The sequence below is a fragment of the Esox lucius genome, chromosome 5 (assembly GCF_011004845.1).
Source record: "Esox lucius isolate fEsoLuc1 chromosome 5, fEsoLuc1.pri, whole genome shotgun sequence".
Taxonomy (NCBI): Eukaryota; Metazoa; Chordata; class Actinopteri; order Esociformes; family Esocidae; genus Esox; species Esox lucius.
Genome location: NC_047573.1, coordinates 1,734,065 through 1,752,025, shown reverse-complemented (window position 1 = coordinate 1,752,025; position 17,961 = coordinate 1,734,065). Strand labels below are relative to the sequence as shown.

The 17,961-nt window shown below is 47.2% G+C and overlaps 1 protein-coding gene across 1 annotated transcript in view; it reads left to right on the top strand.

The window, feature by feature from the left end:
- Nucleotides 1-17,961, top strand: part of jag1b (jagged canonical Notch ligand 1b) — a 33,994-nt gene that overhangs the window by 11,035 nt on the left and 4,998 nt on the right. The window contains exons 3-22 of the mRNA XM_034292309.1: nucleotides 1,701-1,752; nucleotides 4,140-4,397; nucleotides 5,428-5,488; nucleotides 8,169-8,299; nucleotides 8,521-8,640; nucleotides 9,253-9,366; nucleotides 9,655-9,768; nucleotides 10,055-10,168; nucleotides 10,966-11,012; nucleotides 11,607-11,780; nucleotides 11,878-12,028; nucleotides 14,129-14,293; nucleotides 14,952-15,065; nucleotides 15,159-15,272; nucleotides 15,379-15,492; nucleotides 15,799-15,915; nucleotides 16,146-16,173; nucleotides 16,924-17,009; nucleotides 17,415-17,528; nucleotides 17,613-17,722. Of these exons, the coding sequence (XP_034148200.1) occupies nucleotides 1,701-1,752; nucleotides 4,140-4,397; nucleotides 5,428-5,488; nucleotides 8,169-8,299; nucleotides 8,521-8,640; nucleotides 9,253-9,366; nucleotides 9,655-9,768; nucleotides 10,055-10,168; nucleotides 10,966-11,012; nucleotides 11,607-11,780; nucleotides 11,878-12,028; nucleotides 14,129-14,293; nucleotides 14,952-15,065; nucleotides 15,159-15,272; nucleotides 15,379-15,492; nucleotides 15,799-15,915; nucleotides 16,146-16,173; nucleotides 16,924-17,009; nucleotides 17,415-17,528; nucleotides 17,613-17,722 (2,298 nt within the window). The remainder of the gene's footprint in view (nucleotides 1-1,700; nucleotides 1,753-4,139; nucleotides 4,398-5,427; nucleotides 5,489-8,168; nucleotides 8,300-8,520; nucleotides 8,641-9,252; nucleotides 9,367-9,654; nucleotides 9,769-10,054; nucleotides 10,169-10,965; nucleotides 11,013-11,606; nucleotides 11,781-11,877; nucleotides 12,029-14,128; nucleotides 14,294-14,951; nucleotides 15,066-15,158; nucleotides 15,273-15,378; nucleotides 15,493-15,798; nucleotides 15,916-16,145; nucleotides 16,174-16,923; nucleotides 17,010-17,414; nucleotides 17,529-17,612; nucleotides 17,723-17,961) is intronic.

Sequence of the window (17,961 nt, the reverse complement as noted above, 5' to 3'; positions counted from 1 at the left end):
ACTAGAGAAGGTCGTATCAGCGATTCAACATCTGGGTCGTTCTCTACTAGTGTTCTATGGAAAGCTTGTGGTTCAGTGTCCTGTGATAACAGCTGTTAGCCGCCCCAACCGGTTTCCTGTGATAACAGCTGTTAGCCGCCCCAACCTGTCTTTGGTCTCTGACAGCTCCAACTCAGAATCTGGCTGCATCATGATGTTCGCTGTGCTCTGCCTGTTAACCACTGACTCCCAGCATAACCCAGAGTCCAGTTGGGCTCAGGTACTCTTACAGCCTCTAACATGATCTCTGTCCTGCCCTAGCTGGTTAAACCTTCTGAAAGAGCTTCTCAATCCTTTGAACATGATTACTCATTAGTATGAACTGGATTACTCCGCATTCCTCAGTACCACATAGTTATTGGCCCAGTCGTTCATCTTAATTGGTGCATACATGTTTTATCTTGTGTCCCGGTTTCCACAACGGTGACTTCATCATCGTCATCATTGTTGTCTTGGCTGGGCCGCCTGTGACTTCCAGCTGTCAAACGTGTTTTTAGACCCGAAACGGCATTCAGCCATGGGTTCACCAATCGCCTGCTGCTGACAAGTTCAACCTGGAAGTAACAACCATTCATGGATTACCTGAGGAGAATCCGAAGCCGGCCCTGTGTTGTTGGCTTGGGCTGCAGTGTGAGAGGATCTGCAGCGTCTTAAGGTGCAGTGGTCCCACATCCTGTCCTGATAAACACACACTCAGACAGAGAAGCTGTGGGTCCGTGGCCTTCATATCGACAGTGGAGTGTGTTTCAGACACGTGTTATTTAAGTTAACAACCTAATCTGGAACGTGGAGTCATTAACTGGGCCGGGAGGGAGCTGCAGTCTTCGAGAACCGCAGTTTGTCAGATTAGACTAACGTGGACCCCTGGTGCCGTTAGTTGGAGTTCTCCATCTGGATTACTACTGCTGTTTTCAGGTTACACCTGGAACCCAGAACATAAACCTGTGTGCTAGTGATCCTAACACATTTCATTCAGGAGCTGGAGGTTTTCTCTTTTGAACGCTGTAATAAGATTTTGGGGAGCTCCACTGGTAATCCACAATACGGTTGATGAACCCTCTGACACGGAAATGACTCACTTTTTAGCAAGATACGTTGTGTCAACGGTTCAGAACTGACCCCAAGGGCAGACAACTCATGCCCAACCATTTCTCCTGGTGTCTGAATCACAGGTTGGGGACTGAACTGACTGAAGTGGGTCTGAGGTAAACATTCAGATGGATTGGACTGAGAGGTGGGCTAAAACAAACGCCTCCTTATAAGGTTTTGTTCCAGCCATCACAGCTTTAACAGGGGTGGGAATACAAGACAGTGGAGTCGGTTAGTTGGGCATTCCTACTCTTGGATTTACTGCTAGCTTGTAACTTGGCTACTGTCCTTGGCCATTATCCTTGGCAGCAGTCGAGGTGTTATAGGTTATCAGTGTTGTGGACTGTGGCTCGATCTCCATATATGTCACACACAATCTCCGTCCTGACTCCGTCCTGACTTGCAATGTTTTTTGTGACTGTGATTGTCTGCCACTATGTAAAAATTGGCAGGAGACATGCCACATCCATGGATTGGTACCTAAAAAGAAAACTATTGTTGTGTTGATGACTGTGGATGCTGTAGTTTTGTTTTTGCCAAGTTGTTAACCTTGCTCTCTTATGTTTCCACAGAGGTCCTACACCTTGATACTGGAAGCCTTGGACGCTAACAACAACACCAGCGGTGAGGAGATCTTTACCCCGTACATTAACCAGCATCTTTATTCTTGGGTCCTGTCAATTTTTCTGCCCCCTCCTGTCTGTTTGTCTCGGTCTCCTTTCCTGTTATTTTGTTCTCTCTTGTTTATAAAATAAGAATTGTGTCCATTCTGTGTGTTGATTTGATGGAAACAGAGTGGGGGGTGGAGTGGAGCGTGTAGAGAATGGAAAGGTGCAGTTGGAGAAGTGGTTCTTTCAGGGTTCCAAGGAGCCCTGGGGGTACTTGGTCTATCCACAGGGGGGAAGTTGAGGTGACACGACACCAGAGGCTCACTGGTCAGATGCACCTGAGGCGGTTCTCCAGGGGTTCTCCAGACAGTACCGAACTCAGTTGGTGGCACACTGACTACTGAGTGGGAACTACTGAGTGTTTGTTTGGAGAGTGTTGTGTGGGACTCATTCTGGATAAGATTCAGATTTACTGTTGTTGGCTGTGAGCAAAAGCAATTGAGTTTGAAAGCAAGGTTATCATAATGCCTTCAGTGTTTTAAGGTAGGTAATGATAATTCCAGCTGTATTGTCAGCTTTGGAGCTAGCCTTGTTGTGACTCCATGACCACCACAGACCCTATTATTGTTCTAGCAGGTCTGTTTATCCCGTGTTTTACTGACCTGGTGCCATATATTTACAGAACTCAGTCCCCTGAGACTGGTGACAAAGAGACTGTCTGTAGGTTTAGTCTCCTCTCTGGTTGATGAATAAACATCAGTTATTGGTTAGGACCTCCCACACCTTGTCTAAATGCGGCACATTGAAAGAAAAAAAGAAAAAACAGCAGATGCCTCTGGATGTTTGTCAGCCAGACATCAGCCCCTTTCAACTCAACTCTGCTACAATGGACCATCAGTCACCCAAAACGTCACAGCTTGAGAAGACAACAGAAGCACAAAAGGAAAGTTTTTGGTTTACATCAAAAGATCAGTGCCGCATGTTCCCATTAAAATCTGTTCACATACAGCTAGATTCTTCTTGATGTGTCCACTTTCCAATGTAGCAGGTATAATGTCCAGAATTGTTTTGCTGTAAGCCACTGATCCCATTCTTTAAATCTTAGTTTTTTTTAACCTTTACGGAACAATCCTCTTTTATTGGGTCAAGGACATGTTTGTGTGTACAGTGCCATCTGTGAGTATTGGGACAGTGATGCCTTTTTTCTTATTTTGTCTCTTTATTCATTGAGTCTGAAATTGATATCAAACAATTGCTATAAGGTTGAAGTAAAAAAATTAAAGGAAACAATGTGCTGTAGGGTGTTACTCATTTAATTTCACGGAATCCTAGAGAACCTAAACTACAGGTCAAAGTTCAGGACAGACTAGCCCAGAAGGTTTATTTCACTGCCTAAGGAAACATGGGCCTGGCTTCTGCCTTATGGGCCGTTCTGGCCGGGACAAGGCTGATTTTATGATTCATGACCAGCTAGTTTCTCTGGACAGAATGGTTACCTCCCACACTGCACCTGCTGTCCAGCTTACTCGTCTGTAAACATGCAACAACTTAACGTAAAGCCATGGGCGAAGTTGGGACATTCTCACGTCAACATCCGCCAGACACATTATTTCAACTAGAAAGATGTAGCTCGTTATTTTTAACGAGTGCATTTTGCAAGTGGCTTATTCACATCCACTACCTTCACAATAACAACTGCAGTGGATTTGCCAGCAGACTTTGGTTTTGATTGGTGACGTTCTGGCTTGCCTGCCTATAGGCAGGGTTTCCATGACCTCACTTCCTGCCCATGTGCTAAGCCCTGCCTACCCAAACTGGTTTCTCCTCTGGCGGGGGAGACGGGGCTTGTCCGAGTGGGTGAGGGGGGAGGGAGAAGACCATGTCAGGGTACAATACCAACCATTTTACCAGCTTTTCTTTGTGTGGGTAGGTTAGGGAGAATGTCAGTGTCACAGTCAAGGCTGGTTTTGACTAGATTCATTATCAGAACATATTCTAACCTGCTCAGTATCACAGAGCTTGTCATAAATCTTCAGCAGGTAAGTTGGTGTCTGGAATAGTTTGATGTTAAATCTACAGCCTGTAAGTGGGTGTCTATAATAGTGAAATTAAATATACAACCTGTTAGTGGGTGTCTATAATAATGTGATGTTAAATCTACAAGCTGTTAGTGGGTGCCTATAATAATGTGATGTTAAATCTACAAGCTGTTAGTGGGTGTCTATAATATTGTGTTGTTAAAGCTATAACCTCTATGTGGGCGTCTATCATGTTTTGTTAAAGCTACAACCTCTTTGTGGGTGTCTATAATATTGTGTTGTCTCTACATTTGTAGGTGGGTGTCTATAATATTGTCTCTACACCTGTAGGTGGGTGTCTATAATATTGTCTCTACACCTGTAGGTGGGGAGGGCCAGGTGATTGAGAAGGCGTCTCACAGTGGAATGATCAACCCGACCCACCAGTGGCAGAAGCTGAGCCACAATGGCCCGGTGGGTCAGTTTGACTACCAGATTCGGGTCAGCTGTGATGAGCATTACTATGGCCATGGGTGCAATAAGTTCTGCCGGCCCAGAGACGAGTTTTTCGGACATTATAACTGCGACAACAACGGAAATAAAACATGTCTCGAGGGATGGTCTGGAGTTGAATGCAACACACGTGAGTACAGATGCATTGAGGCACACACCCATGAGTACAGATGCACTGAGGTACGCACATATGAGTACAGATGCACTGAGGTACGCACATATGAGTACAGATGCACTGAGGTACGCACATATGAGTACAGATGCACTGAGGTACGCACATATGAGTACAGATGCACTGAGGTACGCACGCATGGCAGTCGTGTGGTTTATCTACGTTGTTAGATGGTCTACAAAACAGGCCATCGGCCATGTGGTTAAGATGCAGTGAAGATGTAAGGAAGAGGAGCTGAAGCTGGCTACTCTGTGTAGAAGGAAACCAAACGAAGGAGCAAGTGCTGAAACACACAGGATGGAGAATAACATTGCCTGACACACACAGGACGGAGAATAACATTGCCTGACACACTCGGGACGGAGAATAACATTGCCTGACACACTCGGGACGGAGAATAACATTGCCTGACACACTCGGGACGGAGAATAACATTGCCTGACACACACAGGACGGAAAATAACATTGCCTGACACACTCGGGACGGAGAATAACATTGCCTGACACACTCGGGACGGAGAATAACATTGCTTGACACACTGAGGACAGAGAATAACATTGCCTGACACACTCGGGACGGAGAATAATATTACCTGAAGCAGGATCATCACATTACTTCTGTTGACCAAATAAACACAGTTATGCCAAACTGATGTTAGTCCTATTTACCTCATGGTAAATCCCTCCCTGCAAACATACCACACACACCATACAAAGACAACACACACACTCAGGGAATGCCAGAGAAAACGTTCAAGTTGATCTTTGTGCCTGAAGGTTGTAGAATTCAGCTGATATTGACTATTTCTTGTGTTGGAGGAAGGAAACTGAAGAAAGTGTTTTGAAAACACTAAGAAGGATTTTCAGGTTGTTGGACTCAGAGATTTTCTACCTTATTACCTCTTGAACCTGGATGTGTCAAATGTCAATAGAGGTTTGGTACCAAACTGCCAACATTTCTGATGTTTACTGACGTCTCTCCCTCCAGCGATCTGTCGACAGGGCTGCAGTACAGAACATGGCCACTGTAAAGAGCCTGGGGACTGCAAGTAAGTTACTGACTTTCCTCTTGATGACAAATTGAAATCTGCTTCTTATCTTTGACATGTGCCATGCTCTTAATGTGCCTGTGTGACCGTTCTACAGACTGGCCAGGCAGTTCTGATGTGTCCAGGTCTGAGTTCTACAGACTGGCCAGGTAGTTCTGATGTGTGAACTAGTTCTTTAATCCAGGACCTTGTACTCTGAGACATTCCAGAATTAAAGAACTTGTGTTTGATCCATTCTGGAATGACAGGACCTGGGCTTCACGGAAGCTTCAGTTGGCTTCCAGGAAACCAAGCAGCTGGTCAGCGATGTTAAGAGTGCCTGGATATTGTTATTGAGCCAGCCTTATCAGTCCCAGCATATGTGACATGCTTGGGTCATCTAGTCCAGCGTTTGTCTTGCTAATAGTTTCCTCATGTTTCTGTTTGACTGAGAGGCGGGACTAGGGCCATCTCAGTGAGAGATGGTATCAGAAGAGCGTTTTGTGTAATGTTCCACTGAACCATGTAGAGATGGTGCAGGGAGTTGTCGAGTGCCTGTCACTTTCCCACGCTGTGACATCACCAGCTTCTCATTTGACTGTCTTTGCATGTCCCAAAGGGCGCCCTAGTTCTCACATGGCGCACTGCTTTGACTAGATGTCTGTGGGCCCTGAAAACAACTATAAGGAATAGGGAACAGTTGAGGATCTCGTCCATCTCCCTGACGACGAGGAATCATCCATGTCCTGAGTCGTGTGTCTGTGTGATTACCCCACCAGGTCATGCTCTGGTGGACTGGATGTTCAGGTGGACTGGATGTTCAGGTGGACTGGATGTTCAGGTGGACTGATCAATAAAGTAAAATAAATAAATCTGTTACATTATAGGATTACGATGATTTAGCCGTCAAATAAATACAAGGACCAGGCACAATTTGGCCAGTGCTTTTAGCCCTTCAGAGGCCCTGTGTTTAGTCTTGGTGGTAGTTTGGCTGTAGGGATGTCATTTCGGAGTGTGGTTCTACTGGGTTTGTCCTTCCTCGTTTGATAGACTGAACCCTAGATGAAGATGATGTAAGAATAGCCTTTCTATTCGATGAGCTCCATGTTCCCAGGGCCTTTTTCATGGCATTTCTCTGCATGCAAATGAGTGTCTTTGTCAAGTGACTAGTGTGATTGGTCCAAGAGCTGATATTCATGACACTATCCTGACTCATTATTCAGATGCTTGTCCCTTCACGTCGGCAGGAAGTGGTACCATAGTCTGCTACTGTGAACTGTCTGTTTAGGGCCAATAGGATTGCAATTAACTTGGAATTTGTTGTGGTGTCTGTCCAATAGGTGATCTAGTTTTCTTTTTGTTTTGTGATTATTTGGTTTTATTGAATTGTCTCTGTGTCTCTGCCTGTGTGTCTGTCTGTCCTGAGCTCTGCAAGGTTTCTCTGTCAAGGCAGAGCCACTGATGAACATTCTCAAATGAATTCCGTAGCTCCATAGAGTCCGAGTTATCATGGTTTAAATGATTGACTTGGCAGGCTCATTGGACTGAAAGCTGCCAGGTCCACTCTGCTCCAGGGCATAAGTAATGGGATACTTCACTTCAACTAAACTGGATGCAGCTTTTGTCTGATTTGACTTGAGAGATTAAGGTTAAGAGAATTGACACAAGAAGTTAGCATAAATGGGTTAGTGTTAGGAAAATAGAGTTGGCTAGAATTCACAAATTACTAGCTTTTGACAGAAGTAGTATCTGGGAAACAGGAACCAAAGTTCTTAAAGAAACTTAAGGTCTTGAGTCTATCCATTTTTCCATTCCTTAATCTGCATGTGGCCTCTGTCAGCTTTAATGAATTCCTCAATCAATCAAATCTGTTTTCTAAGGCCAGTTTTACATCAGCTGTCGGCACTGAGTTCTACCTTTTTATTTCCAAGCGGGCTGTGGGTGAGCTCTGCGAGCGGGCTGTGGGTGAGCTCTGCGAGCGGGCTGTGGGTGAGCTCTGCGAGCGGGCTGTGGGTGAGCTCTGCGAGCGGGCTGTGGGTGAGCTCTGCGAGCGGGCTGTGGGTGAGCTCTGCGAGCGGGCTGTGGGAGAGCTCTGCGAGCGGGCTGTGGGAGAGCTCTGCAATGTTGGAGAATGTTCTGAGTAGAGACAGATCTGTCTCCCCGTCATGATATTGTTAGCTGTGCTAATGGTCCCAACAGGGTCATCGTAACTCAAGGTTTTGTTTTGTGTTGGTAGCTTGAGGCCAAATACAGACTGTGTTTCCGAATCATTGTTAAAAGGTTGTTGCGTAAACATGAGACCAGAATATTCATGACCCTTCTGTAGGTAATTTTACCAGATAGACACAGCTTGGGATCCTGGGAGTTCATGTTGCTACAGGCTTTTCTTGGAAGGCCATGTTTCAATGTTTCATTTCAGTTTCGGTTGACACATTTCAATCTCCTGGAGGGCAGTTCGTCTGCCGTTGGCCAAACATCACCTGATATCTGGGACGACAGTTTGCAAACTCCAGTACTTAAACAATTTCGGGAACTTTGTCTTTTGGGTCTTGTCTTTTGGTGTGGGTGTTGTTTTGTTAGCATAGTTTTGCATTTGTGTGTCCAGGTGTCTAACCTGCTGTCTGTGAGTGGCCTTGAGTTTGGTTCCTAATGAATTCTGTCTCCGTGTGAAGACTCTAACGTGTGGATGTGTGTGTTCCAGGTGTCTGTACGGCTGGCAGGGTCAGTACTGTGATAAGTGTATCCCTCATCCTGGCTGTGTTCATGGAACCTGTCTGGAGCCCTGGCAGTGCCTCTGTGACACCAACTGGGGAGGACATCTCTGTGACAAAGGTAGCCCTCCTCCTCTCTAAATGACCAATAACCCTTAACCATCTTCCTACCTCCTTACAGGGCTCTGCATTTAAACCACGTGCACACTTCTAAAACATTTGGGATTTGGAATGTAGTTGTAAAAGCCTGAAACACCTATATTGAGGCACTCTGGAGGTACGTGAAAAACTGCAGCTGTTTCCGGCTGTCTGACTCCTCTCCTCACCCTGACTTCCTGCTAGATCTGAACTTCTGTGGGACCAAACAGCCGTGTCTGAACGGGGGAACCTGCAGCAACACCGGACCAGACAAGTACCAGTGTTCCTGTGCCGAGGGCTACTCTGGAGTTACCTGTGAGAGAGGTACTGACTTTCCACTCCTGTCGGAGCTCATTAGGCGGACCGACCTAATGAGTTTCTCTTTAGTTGTTGGTTTAGGGTGAATGATTCCTAAATGAATAACTAATAAACTATTTGACTGGAACAAGGGGCAGTGGGCTGGCTGTCTGTGTGGCTGTCTGTGTGGCTGTCTGTGTGGCTGTCTGTGTGGCTGTCTGTGTGGCTGTCTGTGTGGCTGTCTGTGTGGCTGTCTGTGTGTCCTGTCTGTCTGTGTGTCCTGTCTGTCTGTGTGTCCTGTCTGTCTGTCTGTGTGTCCTGTCTGTCTGTCTGTGTGTCCTGTCTGTCTGTCTGTCTGTCTGTCTGTCTGTCTGTCTGTCTGTCTGTCTGTCTGTCTGTCTGTCTGTGTGTGTGTGTGTGTGTGTGTGTGTGTGTGTGTCTAACCCTGTGTGTGTCCTGTCTGTCTGTCTGTCTGTGTGTATGTCCTGTCTGTCTGTCTGTCTGTGTGTATGTCCTGTCTGTCTGTGTGTGTGTGTGTGTGTGTGTGTGTGTGTGTGTGTCTAACCCTGTGTGTCCTGTGTGTGTGTGTGTGTGTGTGTGTGTGTGTGTGTGTGTGTCTAACCCTGTGTGTGTCCCCAGCGGACCGGGCGTGTCTCTCCAACCCCTGTTCCAACGCAGGCAGCTGTGTGGAGACCAGTCAGGGGTTCCAGTGTGTGTGTGGAGCGGGATGGAGTGGCCCCACCTGTGATATTAGTAAGACACAGACACCTGGCTATGCATACATCACACACACACCTCGCGCAACACACATCGCCACAAAAACGTTGTGCTGAAGTTTCTCTGCTGTTTGTCCTAGATGTGGATGAGTGAAGTGTCTCTGCTGTTGGTCCTAGATGTGGATGAGTGAAGTGTCTCTGCTGTTGGTCCTAGATGTGGATGAGTGAAGTGTCTCTGCTGTTGGTCCTAGATGTGGATGAGTGAAGTGTCTCTGCTGTTGGTCCTAGATGTGGATGAGTGAAGTGTCTCTGTTCTTTGTCCTAGATGTGGATGAGTGCTCGGCAGGTCCCTGTCAGCATGGAGGAACCTGTCAGGATCTGGTTAATGGATACAAATGTCTTTGTCCACCTCAGTGGACTGGCAAGACCTGCCTTATAGGTGAGACATACTGTCTGTCTGTGACTGTCTTTTTCTGTCTGTTTAGCTGTATTCGATGATTTAGTTAGATGTAGTTGTATTACAGTCTCTGGTTCAGTTAGATGTGATTATATTTCTTTCATTTGGTGTGTTGGTATCATGTTTTTCCACACTTTCATTGGTGAATTAAAGAGTGGTGAACGTGACCCATGTTTGAATGGTGGTGATGTGGAAGTGGGAAGTGTTGGGCGGGGCCAGCCACTCTGTCAACACTAATGATTGTGTGGCGGTAACCCCACCCCTTCAGATGCCAACGAATGTGACAACAAGCCCTGTGTCAACGCAAACTCTTGCCGCAACCTGATTGGTGGATACTTCTGCGAGTGTTTGCCTGGTTGGATGGGACAGAACTGCGACATCAGTGAGTTAACAGCATTCATTAGAAGATTTGGAGTTCAACAACACCTGTTCCCCTCTCTGTCTGTCTGTCTTTCTCTCTGTCTGTCTGTTTTTCTCTCTGTCTGTCCCTCTGTCTCTTTCTGTGTTGTATCCATAAAACACCTGTAGTCAACCGACAGCAGTGAATCAGTAATAATGGTCATGATAATCCTGATGAACACCATGTTAGTTATGTTATGTCAGTCAGACAAAACAGAGAGGTCTGCCACTGTCAGCAATTTAATTGGCTTTTCCTCAGTTTCTGTCTCTCCGATACTTCAATATGGAGTTAGTCGGTATCCCAAATGACACACTATTCCCAAGACAGAGCACCTACTTTGTAGGGGGCTGGGGTGTGTAAGTAGTTCCCCTTGTGGGTCTAGGGTGTCATTTGACATGCTGGATTAGCAGTGTGTGTTCAGTGATATCATTCTAGACTGTCATTATTGTAGCTCTGCAGCCAAGGCTACAGTGATTAGTGCTTCCCAGGCTACAAACAAGCCAGGGGAAGATGTGCGCGCACACACCCCGCACACACACCCCGCACACACAGGCAGGATCAATTTCACTTGGCTCAGAATCAGTATGGATTGCCCAACAGCCTACTGAAGAGATCTCAACTAGCAGGGTACTTTTCTTTCCTTCTAAATCCAACAAATCTGGTTTCAGTACAGCTTTTACTACATTATCATAATTTGATAAAGTTCATTATCATATTTGAAACATTCAATGATAGTAGACAATGTCTGGTGTTGAAGACATGTTTATGTTCTTGTCTAGATATCAACGACTGTAAGGACCAGTGTCAGAATGGAGGAACCTGCAAGGTACAGACTCTCTCTCTCTCGCTCTCTCTCACTCTCTCGGCCTGTCGGAGGGAGGGAGTCGGTGGGTTTAGTAGGCTTGGTTTTCTAAAAGAAAGAAAAAAGAGGACGAGGGAAAGAATGAGAGAAAGAGACTAATGGAGAAGAGATCAAAAGGGAGCAAAGGACAGAGAGACAGACAGTCAGGCAGAGAGATTCCTTCACCACGCTGCTGAATTACCATAACTATTGTGTTGAAGGTGAGCTAGAGAAATGTGTTGCAACGATTGGGATAATAATGATAATGTACAGGTCTATTTTCCTCGCTTCTCCTTCCCTCTCTTTAATCTCCTGATCCCATCCTGTTTAATCAATCCCTGCTTTGTTTTCTCTATATTCTATAATATGATGAACTAACCCTTTCCAAACATGCAGTGGAAAAGAATGTTCATGAAGACCCTCCCTTTTTCGCTTAGCTTGAAGTGTTTTCCTCCAGTTTGTGCCTTTTGAACACTCCCCAGGAGTGACTGGCTTCAATGCCATGAAACCTTCCCGCTGGGTGTGTCCGGCTGGCTTCTGTGATGTGAGATTAACACCCTCCATGGTCCCATCTCGTAGGACTTGGTAAATGGCTACCGGTGTGTGTGTCCGGCTGGCTTCTCTGGTGAGCAGTGTGAAAGTGATGTGGACGAGTGCTCCAGCTCTCCCTGTCTGAACGGGGGTCGCTGCCAGGACCAGGTCAACGGGTTCACCTGCCTCTGTCTGGCCGGTTTCTCTGGACAACTCTGTCAGGTGAGCCCCCCCCCACCCCCACCCCCCATAACCCTCAAAGCACCATGTTCAGTTCCAAATGTGAAATATCCACCACGTCTTCTCCCTCGGCCTCCAGTTGGACATCGACTACTGCCTTCCAACCCCGTGCCAAAACAGCGGCGTCTGTTTCAACCTGGCTACCGACTACTACTGTTCCTGTTCTGACGACTACGAGGGAAAGAACTGTTCTCACCTCAAAGACCACTGTAGAACCTCCACATGTAAAGGTACCCGGCCCAGTCAACCAATACCTCTGTAGGAAATCTGTCTCCCTGTCTCGCTCTCTCAGCTAGCTGATGCAGAAACATAAACCCCTCTCCCACAAGACTTAATACCAAGAGTTGTGGCCAGAGCTATTGGCACACTTTCTTGTTATTCAAATAATGCACTGTTTCTTCTAGCACAGTGTTGAAACCCCAAAAATATTTTAGTCTCCACACATATATTCCTATGGTTTACTTTTGAACAAAACCAAAAAAAAAAATGTTTTACTGAGTGGCCCAGACTTCATTGACACCTTCTGGAAGTTATTGCAGCTATCAGAATCAACTGTTTGCAGTGTTTCAGGTACTGTAGCTTCAATATAAAAATCACTTATTCAACCAGTTTTAGAGAAAATGACTCATTCTCCTGTTTGGTTTCACTGTGTGAACCAGCATGAGCGTAGAAGACTGAAAGAAAGAAAACCAGAGAAGGTTCTGTGGACGTCAGGTAGAATTGCAGCCTGGAATATCTGAAGACTACATGTCCATTTTCAGAGGCCAGTCAGAGGTCTTAATGCTCCTGCCGCTGTAGCTGGCGTCCCTGGTCACGTTAACGCCCTCATGACAGTGAATGATTGTTTCAAGGAACTTCCACACGGAATCAATCTGACCTTTGATCTACACATTTGGTCAACAACCCTGTGAAGTGTGGTTGTATACTGCGAAGTAGCGTGGTTGTGTAGCGAGGTTGTGTAGTGGGAGACCAAGGAGGGCATTCCTGCTGAGAGGGAGACATGGAAAAGCTTTACTGGATTTCACAAAACATTTCTCAGTATCCTGCAGTGAGATGAGACCAAAGTAGAGCTTTTTGGTAAAGCACATGGTCTCCATTTTCAGAAAGAATTATGAAGCCCTGCACGATAAGAGCACCTTCCCCACAGTGAAATGATGGTGGTTCAGTGATGTTTGGGGCCCTGTGCTTCCTCTGGCACTGGGTCCCTGGAACTTGCGAATGGCATCAGGACAATACCAAGGAGTTTTGGAACACCGTGTCAAACCCAGTGTCTGTAATCCGGATCTCCGACAAAGTTCATGGGTCTCCCGGAAATGAGTCAAAATCTAAATCCTTCGTCTGTGAAGAGATCGAAACCAGCATTCGTTAGGCGCCCTTCAAATCTGGGAGAACTGGAGACGTTTGCTCAAAAACAGTGGTCCAAACGGCTGGTCCAGAGATGCTCTGTGAGGTTCTGAAATATTTATAGTAAAATAAAGAATTCTAGAAACCAAATACCTTGGTCAATTCCAACTTAATTTTTAAGACAATTGTGAGTTTTTGAACAAAGTGCTGGGATGCCAATACCTTTGGCCACAGCCTTCATTCAAGAAGATGGAGATTTTCTCTGGCAATAATCCTTCATGATAAATGTCTATAAACTGTGTCTGTCTGTTTCCAAGCTGTCTCCCTTCTGAATCCCTCTCATTTCCAGTTTGGCAGAAAGCTAATATCACAGTGTGTGTTCTCCTTTAGTAGTATCATGGTGGGCTGCATATGACTCTGCACATATGCTCTGCTCGTGAGTCTGTTAGCCCCAACTTGAGTGGAGGTCAGACAAACCAAAAACCTTTCAGTTTCTTACTCTCCCTCCCTCTTTGTCTCTGCCCCCTCTTCTTTATTTATCCCTCTACCTTCACCTGTGTTCCTCATTTCTCTTCGGTCTTTTCCCCTTCTCTCTTCCCTGTTTTGACTCAGTTGAGTGTTTGGGTGTTTGACTTACTCCTCTGGGTTAACTAGACCTGACAGACATGCACAACCAGGGACTGAGTTGGAGATATCACTTTGAATTGCTTATGAAAGCGTATAGGCTGTGTGCTGTTGCTGGTCAGGCTGTGTGCTATTGCTGGTCTTTAAGATACAGAAATAAGTTGTGCATATCATGAGAAACTGTATTAAATTGGTCAATTGGTCAAAGCTGACCAACTACTTCTACAACTTATTGTTTGGTAATGGTAACACCGTTTGGTAATGGTAACACCGTTTGGTAATGGTAACACTGTTCTTCTCAGACTTTCTATGGTTGTCAGTCGGCTGATGAATAAATAACCCGCCCCCCTTGTCCCTCACAGTGATTGACAGCTGCACTGTTGCTGTGGGGTCCAACAGTACTCCCGGCGGCGAACGTTACATCTCCTCCAACGTGTGTGGTCCTCACGGGCGCTGCCGTAGCCAGGCTGGAGGACAATTCAGCTGTGACTGCCAGGAGGGCTTCCGGGGAACATACTGCCATGAGAGTAAGACCTTCGACAACCAGGGGCCTACATGTGACATGGGGTGGGGGGGGGCATTCAGGGGCCTACATGTGACATTCAGGGCCACCTACAGTGAAGACTTTACAGTAGTAAGCCGATAATGGCTGTATCAATTGTGACAGGGGGTTTACTCCACCACAGCCCTGTTTGGATCAGTCTCCTGACACTGGTGGGGGCTGTGTTAGGATAATGGATCAGTACCGTCTCCTGGCCCTGGTGGAGGCTGGGTTAGGATAATGGATCAGTACCGTCTCCTGGCCCTGGTGGAGGCTGGGTTAGGATAATGGATCAGTACCGTCTCCTGGCCCTGGTGGAGGCTGGGTTAGGATAATGGATCAGTACCGTCTCCTGACCCTGGTGGGGGCTGGGTTAGGATAATGGATCAGTACCGTCTCCTGGCCCTGGTGGAGGCTGGGTTAGGATAATGGATCAGTACCGTCTCCTGGCCCTGGTGGAGGCTGGGTTAGGATAATGGCTCCCTCCCCGTGGCCTTGTGCTCTGAAGGGCTTTAAACTTCATAGTAGATGTTGGTCCAGGGTCTCTTGGTCTCCATCTCGGATGGCTATCACTGTGGCCTTGTTGCTGAGGACACATTCCACACAACACTAAAATGACTGCCTTGATGTCCTCCTCAAACCAGACATCAACGACTGTGAGATGAACCCGTGTGTCAATGGAGGAACCTGTATCGATAAAGTCAACGCGTACCAGTGCATCTGTGGAGACGGCTGGGAAGGTGACCACTGTGACATCAGTAAGTGTGTTGGTGTGTGTGCACATTCATAATAGGCCTTCTTGCATGTTGAGGTCCAAGTGTAACCAGTCATGTGTAACCGTCTGTCCTCAGATATCGACGACTGCAGCACTAACCCATGTCTCAACGGAGGGACGTGTCGAGACCTAGTGACAGACTTCTTCTGTGAGTGCAAGAACGGCTGGAAGGGAAAGACCTGTCACTCCCGTAAGGAACCACTATCACTCCGCTACAAGCTTCCTTGTTACCAGGTAGTCTGTCTGGTTCAGTGAGGCTGATGGATAAATACTGGGGTGTGTTTTAACCCTTCCAGGTGAGAGCCAGTGTGATGAGGCTACCTGTAATAATGGAGGGACCTGCCTCGACGAGGGAGACACCTTCCAGTGCACATGTTCCCCTGGATGGGAGGGCGCAACCTGTAACATTGGTGAGTCAGTGCTGTTAACGACCTGTGATGTAGGTGAGTCAGTGCTGTTAACGACCTGTGATGTAGGTGAGTCAGTGCTGTTAACGACCTGTGATGTAGGTGAGTCAGTGCTGTTAACGACCTGGGACGTAGGTGAGTCAGTACTGTTAACGACCTGGGACGTAGATGAGTCAGTACTGTTAACGACCTGGGACGTAGGTGAGTCAGTACTGTTAACGACCTGTGACGTAGGTGAGTCAGTAGGAAGAATGTATGTGAGTACTGACTGTGACAAGTGATTTAACGTGTATTTAATCCCTCTTCCAGCTAAGAACAGCAGCTGTCTTCCCAACCCCTGTCAGTACGGGGGAACCTGTGTGACCAGTGGGGAGACCTTCACCTGTGTCTGCAAGGAGGGCTGGGAGGGAGATACCTGCACACAGAGTGAGTAGACCACGGTATCTCTGGTAGGAGTAGACCAGGGTATCCCTCCTTTGCATGTCAAGGGTACAGGTGGGCAGCGTTAATAACCAGCAAATGAATCAGGCGACGTGAAGCCTGCCATTTAATAACCCAAGACAACACACCTCTGCACACACAAGCTGGGACACCTGTCTGCTGGCGTCTGTCATCTACACAAGAAAAATAACACGCCTCTGCCTCTTCTCTTTCAGATACCAACGACTGCAGTCCACACCCATGGTGAGTGCAAGTCAAACAAGCGTGAACAGATCAGGCCACATCAGGTTACAATTGTACGTTGGTTCAAATCCTATCAGATAAACTCCCAGGACTTCTGCCATTTGCTGTATCTGGAAGTCTGGGGGGTCATGGTTTACTGTTTGGACACTGGCCTGTTGGTAATTAGAACCAGGCTAGATGAATCCAACCCAGATAATGTCTGACTTGCTTGATCTGAGGTGTGTTCAGTAGATTCTGTCTGCAGGTTCTCTTATTCTCTGGGAAACTCAGTCCCCTGTTAGTTCTCTGGTGTTTACAGCCTAACCCAGCTGCCTGTTTGCACTCAGTGCTCTGTCCAATCATGTGTGTTTGACCGCAGGTTGTTGGAGCTTGTTGAGTATCACATAAATTCTCATCTGGTCAATAGATGGAGACCAGAGCTCTTCAGAGACCAAGTCCTCAATGGAACACTAGTCTCTAGTTCACTGATCCTGACCAGGACCTATTGTGAACTATACAGGAGATAGACTGGTTTTCAGGACACGGCATGGATACTATTTGCTGTTTAAAGGAAGGGGATTTCCACCATGTAATGATTCAGTAGAATGTAACATAATAGTGAACATTGATGTCCCAAACCCTCCCTGTTCCCTGTCTGAGACACAGCTTGACCAGCCTCCACAGGGTGTCCCTGGGGTCTCAGATGGTTTGATGTTGAACCAAAACTGACCTCCCCCCTCCCCTTCTCTATCCCTCTTCTCCTCTCTCCAGTTATAACAGTGGAACGTGTGTGGACGGTGATAACTGGTATCGCTGTGAGTGCGCTCCGGGCTTTGCTGGGCCTGACTGTAGGATCAGTGAGTATTAACCAGAACATCCTGTCAGAATGGTATCCTGGGCCCAGGTTCTAGAGGGGTTCTATGTGGAATGGCTTACTGACCTCGTCCTACCTACTGCTTTCTTCCCTCCCGCAGCCCTCATCCATCCCGCCGCCCTCATCCATCCCTCCCTCCCGCCGCCCTCATCCATCCCTCCCTCCCGCCGCCCTCATCCATCCCTCCCTCCCGCCGCCCTCATCCATCCCTCCCTCCCGCCGCCCTCATCCATCCCTCCCTCCCGCCGCCCTCATCCTCCATCCATCCCGCTCTCATCCTCCATCCATCCCGCTGCCCTCATCCTATCTGATAATGTTCCTAGTAATGTAGTAACTAGTACCCACCTGACTGAAAGTATGTTTCATAACGTGTGTGTGTGTGTGTTAGATATCAATGAGTGCCAGTCGTCTCCTTGTGCTCCTGGTTCGACTTGTATCGACGAGATCAATGGCTACCGCTGCCTCTGTCCCCAAGACAGGACTGGCCCCCGCTGTCAGGAAGGTGGGTACCTCCCACACCACGGCCACTCCTCCCGCTCCTCCTTCTGTCTGCCTCCATTCTGATAACAGGGTCTCTGTGTTACAGTAACCAGAAGGCCATGCTCTGTGAATGGCCGTCTCACTGCCGATGGAGGTAAATGGGACGAGGACTGCAACACCTGCCAGTGTTTCAACAAGAAGGTCGTCTGCACTAAGGTGTGTGTATGGTGTGCGTGCATGTGTGTGTATGGTGTGCGTGCGTGTGTATGGTGTGCGTGCGTGTGTATGGTGTGCGTGCGTGTGTATGGTGTGCGTGCGTGTGTATGGTGTGCGTGCATGCGAGAACCAGTGGAATAGCGAACCTGCCGACTGGACCCTGGCAATGTTTGAAATGAAATACCATTTGAACCCAGGTTGGGTTGGCGGTCTTTGTCGTTGGATATTGACTGTCTCTT